Source organism: Anser cygnoides, chromosome 3 (assembly GCF_040182565.1).
Source record: "Anser cygnoides isolate HZ-2024a breed goose chromosome 3, Taihu_goose_T2T_genome, whole genome shotgun sequence".
In the NCBI taxonomy this organism is placed as follows: domain Eukaryota; kingdom Metazoa; phylum Chordata; class Aves; order Anseriformes; family Anatidae; genus Anser; species Anser cygnoides.
The window spans coordinates 16,992,810-17,005,142 of NC_089875.1; the positions used below are offsets into that span (position 1 = coordinate 16,992,810).

Sequence of the window (12,333 nt, forward strand, 5' to 3'; positions counted from 1 at the left end):
ATGATAAACAACATTGTTTAAGCTTTGGCCATAATGTTTAGAAATACAATACTCACATGTTCAGACTTAAACTGATGAGGTAAAACTTTGAGGTACTGTAGGTAGAGACCTACAGTCTTATAGTCTCCTATACTCGTGCAAACAAACATCTAAAAATGTTATTTCACATTGAGCAAAATGATTTGTATATCCTTGTTGGAATATATATCAAACAGGAAATCAAGAATGGCTCTTTGTCATCTATATATCCTTAGCCACATGTTTCAGTGTCACATCTTCTTATTCTCTCTGTGTATTTCCATCAGTGAGGTGAAGGGAAGCTTGAAATGGGCAGTTATGAAATATCTTACCCATAGGAAAAACTTCTTCTTAACCTCATTAGTAATTGCGTGAGAAATGATCAGGAGTATGACAGTTTATATTTCCCTGCTATTATTTCCCCTAATAACTGTAGATGTTCTTATTATATTTCTAAATGCTTGTTCTCAGAGGTGGCTTGAACAAGAGGTATTTCATTTTATCAGGTTCAGATTGATTGCCTCTGTGTTGTGTTGAATATGTTCTTGTTCTTGCACTGTAAGAAAAGGTAGATAGAAATCCCCAGTTTCTTTTCTATACAGTGCTCCGGGTTGTATCATTTGTCTCTTTTGTCTTGATTTATTTGTTTATTTTTATTTTTTGTGCAAAGAACTGTCCAAGATAATTTTGGACAGAACCCTTCTGACCTCAACACAGAACTTGGGCAACACATCATTTATTCAAGACAACAGAATGTTTTAACTGGTACTTTCTAACGCTGCATGTATTTATTACAGTTTTTTTTTCCTTTATTTTCTTTTCATTGAATAGAGGCTTTAATTTAATGACAGTTTTGTTTGCTTCTTTTCCATTTTTTTGCCTCTGTATCTGAGAAAGGAAGTCCAATCAACGGAGAAAACATCACTACATTTCTGATAGTTTTAACAGCTGCAGGCAGTTCAATATTTTGACTTGTCTTTTAATGCTTTCAGTGTTTTCAGTAATATCATAGTAGAGACACTGGAGATAAGGAAGACCAGCAGCCCCAATATACATATTCTGTCCTTCTGCTTTCTGTTGTTTTACAAAAAAAAATATTATGTTTAAGAGCTTGCACTGGATATCTAACACAGTTCCTTTAAAAACTGACAAGTGCAAATTGAAAAGCAAAGTCCCATTAACAGAGAGTTGGAGAGTGTCACTGTGCCATTAAATATTAAGTCTGGAATGCTCCGGGCCTTGCATAAATCCGAGGAAAGCCAGTGAGAATCTTAGAACATGTTAAGTCAATTAAAATATACCTATCTGACTTTTATTTTCTTCGCAGACCTCAGATGACATCCTGGTGGCCTCAGCTGAATGTCCCAGTGATGACGAGGACATTGATCCCTGTGAGCCGAGCTCAGGTGGGTTAGGTTAGTCAACTTTTTTACTACTTTATTTCATATTTGCATGCTCCCATCCCACAGAAATTTGGAGGGACAGTCTTTTCTTACATAGCGCGGATATGGTGAATCTGGGCCTTTATACACATGGCAGTGTCAGTGGAGAGGGACAGTTTGCCATATATTTGTCAGAGACAATGGCTGAGAATGCATTTTTGGTAGTCATGATCTGAGCAGGGTTACAGGTTACCAAAGGACCTAAGGCTGGACTTGGACAGGCAGTCTGGGGCCCCTGTAACTCTGTTGTCATGATAGAGACACCTTCATTTAGTAGAAAGATGTTGCAATTGTTAGTGCCTTAAGCATTTCTCCCAAATACGATAGAAGTACAATATTTCAAATATCATATTTTGCCAGTAGTGAAAGCCAGTAGTGAAATTTTGAATTATTGTTATAGACGGTAAAAACATGAATACAATAGAATATGAAAGTCTCAAATTTCAAATTGTTTGATGGTATTTTTCCAAACCAAAGATTATTCAGAATGTATGTTTCAGTTCTGTTTAAAACAAAGCAAAAAAATGACATTCTAGTATTTTCCATGGAACAAAAGATCTCTAGTTTTTTGGCCATGTCTTTCCTACTCCCACTCATTAATGGGAAGTTGGTCCTAATTTTCCTCTCCGATACAGTTTCCCAGGTATATTCATATTTGAGTAAATAATACATACCTTCTCTAAGAATGTGAATGTTTGTCATGGATGTGAAATGAAGGCAAAAATTCATAATAGCAATCTGAAGAATTATGTTATTCTATAGCCTTTAAAAACTCCTAGATGTCTAAAGAATTAATTCTTTTTTCATTGTTGGCTTGGGTTTGCTTTTACCTTTTCTGTGCAAACAGCTTGTGGTACTATATATATGTCAGGTTTTTTTATTCACTTTAATTCTGTCTTATTCAGTAGTACACTTATTGCCAGTTGTTTTAGATAATTTGGTAGTCTTCTGTACTTGCTGTTATACTTAATAATAAAAGAATTAATATAATTTGTTGTGTACTAACATATTTAGTTAAAGTAGGGTGAAATTTGAAACTGGGCAGTATATTAATGCAAATAATAACTAACACCCTTAGTGTAACACTCAAACTGGGGGCAGTGGGTGTTTCTATATAGCCTTAAGTCAAAGAAAATTTTGGTTCAAACGCAGATGTGTGAGTTCTTTCTGAAATCACACCTAATACAAACATGCAAATACCATTTATTTAAATTTAAGTGAAAGAAGAGAAGTAGATGACTTCTCTCAATTTTTGATTGACCTTCAGTGTGTCATTAGAGCTCTTCCAGGAACCAAGACATTTATGGGTTTGATGAGAACATTCTGGAGTCAAGTTTCTTATGCTTTCCAGTAAAAAGGTTTCAGAGTGTTTTTCAAACTGCCACAAGATGCTATGAACATTCTTAAACCTGAGTAGCACCAGATACACCCACCTTACACGTTTCTTGCATCTCTCAGGAAGATGTTTCACTTGCAGAAGTCCCAGACATCATGAGCTAGATATTTGGGAATTGTGATGACAATTAACTTCTTGAAAGTTTGACAATTAATTTCCAAGATTTTTTTCTGTTCTTTCCTTATTTTCAAAATCCTGAGTTCAACAAGATTGTGTCTTTTCCTGTATATGTCATTGCAGTAGCTCATATGGTTCTGAGCTCATCCAAGCTAATTGTGTTCTAGCTTTAGTTAACTCAAGCCCTGCTGTTCAATAGATACATTTACATTTGGCTGTGGGAGGGATGAAATGAAACTCTCTGATGTTATCATTTCTAACCAAACTGGAGTCTAGAGGAGAATGTGAATATTAGTCTTCCTGCAAAGCCTTGCCATTAGCTTTCCTGTTTTAGTGTACCATTCATCACCCAGCTACGCTTCTCATTTTTGTTTATTAGAGAGTGGTTTTACTGTTTAATTTCTTGGATCCCAACTGCTACTGCTTCTTTAAAAAAGTATGGATTGGCACAAGAATTATGTTCGCCATAAACACAATTGTCTGGATCATTTTATCTGTCATTCTTCACATCAAAATGTCATTTGTCCTCCCACTCTCAACTCTCAAAAGCTATTAATTTGCCTCCCTCTTCGATGGCCTTGTCCTTTTCTCATATTTAAAACAACACGAACCAAAAGGGTTGGTGAAGTCATAAGTTCTTGCATATCTGTCTCCCTGTAAGCTGTTTTAGTCTTATTCACTTATTCTTACAAATAAGCCTTCTTCATAAATAGTCCTGTAGCAATAAGGCACCGCACCATCTGAATACTGCTTCATGCTCTCCTAATAGGCTGGAACATAAGCGAGGAAAACATAATATTGTTGACAGTGACAGGTTATTATTTTTTTTCTTTTAATTTGGGATGGGAGATGAAAAAGGATATGTCCCTCCATTTAAATTCTTCCCATGGTTCAGTTCAGCTTTTCCCCCTTAAACCTTTTCAGAAGCCAGAGTTGCTTCCCCATAGCCATTTCTCCATCTCCTCGCTGATACTGGTGAAACTCATGTTTCCTAACAGATACTTCTAGAAGGCCGAATTGTCAATTTTATTATTCCATTTTCACTTGAGAGGCCATAGCATGAGATTCCATTAGATTTCTGCTCTTACTTCTTGATGGTCATTCAGCGAAGGGATCTGCCCCAGCACAAGAGATGATGCAGCACACTCATTGCTCTTAGGTCAATGTTTCTCTAGCAAGAATACATTTAAGGGATGACCAGAGCCCATTCATTTTTATTGATAGAGCCATAAGTGTACATTTACATGAGGATTGCCCAAAATATGTCTATTTCTAAACAAAGTTCTTAGCTCAGAATGAAACCCTATTCAAAAAACCATTTGAATATGGTAGATCTGTATATCATAGAAATTAGCTATCACTAAGTAGCTAAATTGTACTGATTAAGATTTATTCTTAAAATAGGGCTTCTTTTCTAGGATAAATGCAGTTTGTAGTGGCTAACAAGTCTTGGTCTGCCACCACAAGCTTTGCTTTCTGTGCATCTATCTTCTGAAGAACAAAGGGAAAGATGCAAATTGCAACAAATTTCATATGGGAAATGAAAATATAGACCAGACTGGGAGCTGCTAAGCAGCAATCCCATCAACTTGTCTGGAACATAAAGTCACAAGAATTATAATTGCAGATTTCATTGTGACTGCTTAACATGCCATAATTTGATGAAGTCATAACAAATTTATTAACATGCGAAACTTAGTCAACATACTTTGTTTGCATTATGTTTTGTGTGGTAAGGCAATGTGTTGCTTTCGTAGTCTCCCCACCTTCCCTCTCCTACTCTAAATACTAATAGCAACACTAATAAAAACATTAACAGTTTATGTTTCCTCAGCTTCATGTCATAGAGGAAATAAATAATAAAGTTTCTTCATTTTGTAGACAAGTTATGAAAATCACTAGTGGAAATGTGTCCAATAAAAAGACAACCTGGGATGTTTTACTAATTTTATCTGAAGAGCTATAAAACTGCGGGTGGACAAACTGCCATTCTGCATGTTCGGAGTGCTCTTCCAGCCTTCCCTGAGTTCTGTACAGAACTCTGATTTCTGCTGAGTTACAATGAGCATGTGTGCTACACTGCTTAATTGCTCCAGCTATACTGGCTGGTATTTTGTCAGCTATTATCTAGCCTCTTTTGTGGCTATGGAAATGTTTCAAAATGCAGAGATCCAAATTGGCCTAAATTAAGTGAAGTCATGGAGTTTAAAGGCAGGGAAATCTGGACTATGGAATAAGTCTTACAGGTTTTAGCATACACACAAAGAGTTTTGTTTTTATTTTCTGCAAATTACAGTTAAATCCTTCTCAAACTCAGGAGTCAACCAAGTTTTAAGTTAGAATTTAGTTTGAAAAACCTGTCCAGATGGCCATGGCAGAAGTGGGATGGATAGAGGATTTGGCAGTCTTTAAGAATATAGCCAGTATACATATGGTATCTGCTAGCCTTGAAAGCGTTAGCAGACAACCTTCAAAGTGAAAAGATGGTCTTTTAGTAACAAACTACCTGTCAGGTTCAGACAAGGGTCTCTTTACCAACAGAATCTCATGTGTTGCAACCAAAATAAATACTTCATCATCTCTTAATCAATATTTGCCTGTCTTGCAACTCTTGGGTTCTACTTCCCAGGGCAGTGTTTGATTGGTGTCAGACCTTGTCCTGTACGTGTTCTATAGGGAAACAGGGCAATAATAGGATAAATTTCAGTGCTGTATACTAACTGGTGTATTAGGTACCTGTCTTAGCCTTGATTCTTGATCCGGAGAGAGTAATGGGATTAGACATTTTCCCGCATTATTATGTAAGAACCAATAGGATAGATACTTACACACTGATCTTTGAGCATGTATTGATTTTCCTACACCTCGGCTTGGCATATTACATTGCAGACAACAATTGGCAACATTCAGAAATCTGCAAAGCATTGGTACAGCCAAGAAACAGCAAACAAGTCACTACTTTTGATGTTTCTTACAGTACATTGTAGAGACTATTGTTCACGGTTCTGGGGAAGGCTTATTCCTTTAAGCAGAATATTACAGGATTTTGCATGCAAACTGCTTGCTGCATATGTATGTCCCCCTGCTGTGTTATGACATGTATTGAACAGATGGAGATGGCTAGGAACCATACAGTTCTCAAACACTTTGTGATGGTTTAGGTTTGGTCCCAGAATTAATACCTATTTTTTCTAATGAGCAGAGCTGTGAAATATGGCCTGTGAATGATTTATGTTTATTTCTAGAAGTTTTACTCTTCTTTTTCTGTCAGAAATTACTGCACTATATTACTTGTGCAAATACACTTCACTGAATGCATTGTGCAAGGACCTGAAAAAAAAAGGAAAAAAAAAATTACAGTTAGTTCACAGGGCAACTGTGGTCATTATGGCTTGAGACAAAAAGGAAATATTTGAGCCTCGTTCCAATTATCCTATAGTTGTATATGTATTTTCAGTATTAGAAAGATCATTGGGTTGCCTTGAATCTGCTTCTTTAAATGCTTAGCTGAAATACATAAAGATGTGTCTACATGAACTGCTACAGAGTGAAAATTACATAGTTTTATTTGCAAACTTCTCAAACGTTAGAATTGGGAAAGAGAGGCACTTACCACATGTATATAGCATGTAGAATATATAAAGGAACTTAGAGACTTCAAATATACATTAATTTTCCTGTAAGTGAAGTTAAAATAGTTAAGTTTATTTAATTTTATAAATCAGAAGCCCCACCCCCCCCCCCAAATCATCAGAAAGCAAATGTAGCACTTTTCCAAATGTTTTTATTGTGAAATGAACCACTTTTTTTTTTCTCAACAGTCTTAGCTCTTCCTGTCTGTCACTGCAAATTACACATATGGCATTTCTCATTTGAATTTGATCAGAAAGATGTATTTTTTAATCATCTAAGTAAATGAGGTTAAAAATGATGATTAATTGATTGTATCAACAGTGATCTCTACTCTTTGTCAGCCATGTCATTGAAACATAAGGACACTGACTAAACTTGTAGCTCTCTAGCCAGTCCTAGCTTTCCTAGCCAGTATTTTCATACATTTCTCGTGTTGGGAGCTGCTGAAAACAATGGCACGTGCTGAAAGGAGGGTTTTTCTTTAACTCTCATAAATATTTTTTCAAGAATTTAGAGAATTCTAATTCCTGAAATGGATTCTCTGTAATTTTGGTGGTTGTCTACATGTTCATACTCTCATACATCATTCCTTTGTGTAGCCTCAACTACCAGAGAGGATTCATGAACAAAATAAAATTCTTTAAAAGTTTATTTTTAAAGCACACTGTAAGACAGAATGCAGCTGTTGCTAGCTATACATGCCTTTTAAATGTGAACGCTTCAAGTATATATTCCTTGCTGAACATATTCAGTTCAAAGAGAGTTTTAATACAAAGCCTAGAGATGACGTCTCTAATCTAAAGCTAATGCTTTCCAGGATGTATTAATTGCAGTCATAGCGATATGAACATATCAGAATTTAGAATATGGATGGAAATTGGGGGCTGACTTTTTTTTTTTCTTGAGCCATAATGTTTTTTTATCAGTGTAATATCAGTGACTCTATGAGTGGTAAGAAATATTGACACCAAGTTGCTATAAATCATACAAAGCTCTGTGCTAACTCATAGAAAACCTTATCGACTGGTGCACAAATGATGAACAGAGTTTCTTGTGTTTAAATTTTGAGAGTGCATTCATATTCCACTTAATTCTTGCTAAAGATGAAGATTTTCATTTCTATAATATGTATGTGAATGGTAAACATTCATGATGTAAATACTGGGATTGTTATTTGTATGGCAGTACCTAAAGCCATCTTTCAGGTGTATGCATACACCATGAAAAGATAGTTCAGAGAAATGTATGAATTGATAAATATTAGTATTGCTATTATGTGCTCATTTATTTGGAGTTAGACATCTCTACAGTGCAAAGGAAACCAGATGGTAATGTTTCTAGTTTTTCAATGAAACTTAATTATTTTATAAACAATCATTCGTGAAAAAGGGGCACATTACTTAGTGTTCCTGGTGGAGTAGCCCACGTTACTTTTCATTCTTTTAAAGATGTAAAACACTGTGACTCAGTTCTGAAGGTATTTACACACAAAGCTGAAGCATATGATCCTGTTTGCTAGTATATCTGGACTGGTATATGAATTCAGAGAAGCAAACCAGGCACTTCACATCACTAATTCACAAATGCATGTGAACTATGTGTGTCATATCCATTGATCTCAGTGGAACTTCCTTGATTTTTCAGTGCTCATCTAGATCATGGACAATAAAATGTTTAGAAAGAGAATATAGTGTCCTTTTATTCAGGTGTAGAAATGATATTTTAGTCCAAGGCAAGCATACAGTCCCTGCAGGAGATAGTGAGTCAGAGAGTGAATGGCAAGCATGTCAGAGCTAAGTATCACAGTCCTGTGGGCAAGGCTGGAGGAGTGCAGATTTTTACTCTCATTCAGCGCAAACAGAGGTGGAGGAATATAGTCTTATTCCATTGTTGGAGTTATGTGGGGAATATGATTTGTTTTCTTACAATCCATTTAGTATTCTTTCTCTCTTATTTTCTCTCTACCTTGCCACATAGGTACGCATAAACTCTTGAGAATTTATCTTCCTCAATTTCTGTAGAAAAATTTACAGAAAACACTGTTGCTAGCATATAAGCAGTAGCTTGACCTGTTCTTTTTGCTAGTCTCTGATAAAGAACCTGGCTTTACAGACTATTCCAGCATTAGCTGGAGAGGGAGATGTGTCCAGAATGACTCCAAAGACAGAGAAATAAATCAAGCAAATCAGAATATTACTGAATAAGGCATTACATAGACCTAAAGAATTTGTTAACAGTTAATGCAGTGGTTTTATCAGTCACATACAAAAAAAGAAAAAAGAAAGAAATTGGATTCATGACCGTGTTCTTTTAGACAAAGCAGTCTTGATTTTCAAGACTGATATTCAAGATTTTCAGTTATACAAAAAATTGTATCCCAGTGTTCTGTGCATGTATCCTAATGTGTGAAAAGCAGTTTGTGGAAGTTTTAAGTCTTTAAGGATTGTTAGTTTTTAGCCACAGAAATAAGAGTGTGCTTTCATGGCATTCACTGTGAGATGTTTCCACAATTAAAAAAAATAATAATAATAAAATAAATAAATTACAAGATGTTGGCCTTTCTGAATTGATCCTGCGGGTGCTGCCCACAGGCAGCAGCTCTTCAAGAACTGCTCCCACACGGCTCCGTACCACGGGGTCCATCCCCCAGGAGCAAACTGCTCCAGCACGGGTCCCCCATGGGCGGCAGCTCCCCCCAGACCCCCTGCTCCTGCGTGGGCTCCTCTCCACGGGCTGCAGCTCCGGCCCGGGGCCTGCTCCTGCGGGGGCTCTCCATGGGCCGCAGCCTCCTCCAGGCCACATCCACCTGCTCCACCGGGGGCTCCTCCACGGGCTGCAGCGTGGAGATCTGCTCCGTGTGGGACCCATGGGCTGCAGGGGGACAGCCTGCTCCACCAGGGGCCTCTCCACAGGCCGCAGGGGAACTGCTGCTGCGTGCCTGGAGCACCTCCTGCCCTCCTGCTGCACTGTCCTTGGGGCCCGCAGGGCTGCTTCTTGCTCCTCTCTCCCAGCTTCTATAGCACAGCAGTCTTTTTCCTTTTCTTAAATCTGCTCTCCCAGAGGCCCAACCAACGTTGCTCAGAGGCTCAGCTCTGGCCAGCAACAGGTCCATTTTGGAGCTGTCTGGAGCTGACTCTGATCTGACATGGGGCAGCTGCTGTTCTCTGCTCACAGAAGCCACCCCTGCAGCCCCCCTACTACCAAAACCTTTCTATGTAAACTCAATACAGTAATGCATATGCATTGAATTTACCTCTATGTGGAAAGATTTTTTTTCCTCAGGCTTATTTATCATCATTGTCTTTATGGACATATTAGAAGAAAAACAGTATTTTGCAAATGTATAAGTAGGTTTATAGCTAAAATACTGGTCTGAATTAACATTGCTCAGCTTCTATGCCAAAGCTTCCTCTTATACCAAGTTTGAACAAAGCATTATTAAATCAGGTCCTTAAAATTCTATAGGAAATTTGCTTTACCTCAGATACCGTTTGGAGGAAGGACTAGATAGAAAGATGGGAATCTGAGGCAGCCATCCCTAGAAAACAGAGAAAATACAATTTTGCTAAGGAAGTGGGAATGCTGGCAGTACTGCATGTGTGCAGTACTGCATGCATGACAGCGGGTCAGAGGCCAGAGCATTGTGTGTCTGCATTAAATGACACTGGGCACTGTCTGTTCATAAGCTCTTTTGCAGCTTAGGTTTTTCTGCATTCAAACTGGGGACTTATAAGTGTTTAAGCAAAACTCTATGCTTCTAGCTAACCGTTTGCAGTACCTGATAAATTCAATTAATATGGTGTTACAAAGTAGTTGGTGTATACCAGCTGCAGCTTATCAACTAATTACCATGTTAACAGACTGCTAGCAGCGAAGACGGTTGCTTACCCCACTACTAGACAACAGAGAGAAGGATGAACAGTACTTTTTGCTGGTGTTTTCTAGCAACCAATGCAGAGTGAATTTTCATTATCTCTTGCATAAATAGTAGTAGGACCATAGCTGCTAATTTTCAGCTACTTGCTAAGACCTAATTTAAACCTCTGCATAAACATTGCATTTTTTAGTGTGTCATTTGACAGCCTACAAAGTGGCAGGTGAATCCTGACAAGTTTGAGACATAGGTATTCTCTAAGGGTATTGTTCATAAATGGAAGCAGAGAAAATTCAAGGCAAAAATAACATGTAATGAGGATGGATGGACCCAGAATAGTCTAACCTTAGGCTATTTCAATCTAACCATCTAAAGACTTGAATGAAACCTTGTTCTGCTGTGTTGACATACCATTCTGGCCCATAGGTTTCAAAACCTGCACTTTTCCTAAGGTTAAGAACTGTAGTCTAGATATAGGACTTGGACAGTTTCAATGTAAACTGGTTTAAACAGTGGTAAAAAAGGGTATTGTGAACATACCCTTTAAAATCTTACAGAAAAGGGATAATGGAAAAGTAAGATGGAAGAAGTGAGAACATTCAGGGAATCACCCATGTTTGCAAAGATGAATGTGGGTATATGCATCTCCAGATCATTTCATGAGCAAGAATCATTCCTTGCTCTGTAGGTCAAGCCATCAGATTCCTCATTCTTTACAATGACATTTTGGTGTTCCCTTGCAGAAAATTGATTCCTAGTTTAGGTGGTAAGTTTTTGTTTTGTTTTGTTTTATTTATTTTTTAATGAAATTATAATAAAAACAGCAAGCAGTGAAACCTTGGTCCTACTAAGCTCAACAGCAAAGCTTTCACTAAATTCAAAGGGGCCCAAATGTCACTGTCACTAACACAGCAAGTTTTTTGTAAAATGAAGCCGATCTAACAGTTAGCTGCCACCAAAAATGTGTTCCCAGTGCCCCTGCCATTTTGTGTTTTTTTTGTAGTAACATGGGTGTTCACCTGACATTTCAGGGAGCTAGCGCTGCAGGCAACTAACATACTGGTTTAGCTTTCTTAACTGAGTTGCCACAATTGGAATTGCTTAGCTCAAGCTTGAAAATAAGTTATCAGTAGTAGTATAATATTTTTGTTTAGTCTTCCTTATTTTATTTGCAAGAACATTTTTTCCCATTTAGGAATACTTCAATTCAAAATCTAGACCACCCACTGACTCTGCTGATCAGTCAAAATTTCTGAAGCGAAGTAACAAATTACCAGAGATTCCCCAGAACACACACAAAAACAGGATAAATTACGTAATTTGGAAAAGAAAGAAGCAGAGATGCAAAGATGAATGTCAAATGTAGGAGTGGGGAGAGATAGGAATGACAGCTGAACTGGTAAAAGGAGAAAGCATCCATATTGAAAGGGAAGGAATACTAAAAAAGGAGCAATACAACTGAAAATGTTAACAAAAAAAAATAGTAAGAGCACAGAGATGAAGACTGCTAAATATGTGAAGTGATATATTGGTTCAAATCTTCCATTTTGGCTAAAATTAAATTCAATTTTGCAGAAATTTTTTTCACAAAAGCTTTTTATTAAACTATGAAATGTTCCCCTCTGCTCTGCAGATCGTATTAACTTATAAAATCCATTGATTTGGCATGCTCCATCAATTGCCACTGTGCTACCAACTTATCTCCCTTTAGATTTATTTTGACATTTAAAGAAGATTCAGCCAACAACCCTCCCACCTCTCAACTACAGGGGAAAAAAAAAAAGAAAAAAAAAAAACCTACCTGCAAAACCTTAAGTCCTAAGGAGTTGGTAGAATTTGTAAATTATTTGAAG

General features: G+C 37.3%; 1 protein-coding gene across 35 annotated transcripts in view; it reads left to right on the forward strand.

The window, feature by feature from the left end:
• NRXN1 (neurexin 1) overlaps nucleotides 1-12,333 on the forward strand; it is a 736,316-nt gene that overhangs the window by 715,569 nt on the left and 8,414 nt on the right. For 24 of the 35 annotated variants that reach the window (XM_066993543.1, XM_048078446.2, XM_048078445.2 and 21 more), the window contains one exon: nucleotides 1,346-1,433. In XM_066993543.1, the coding sequence (XP_066849644.1) occupies nucleotides 1,346-1,433 (88 nt within the window). The remainder of the gene's footprint in view (nucleotides 1-1,345; nucleotides 1,434-12,333) is intronic. The other 11 variants (XM_013192493.3, XM_048078460.2, XM_013192501.3 and 8 more) reach the window with 1 other exon arrangement.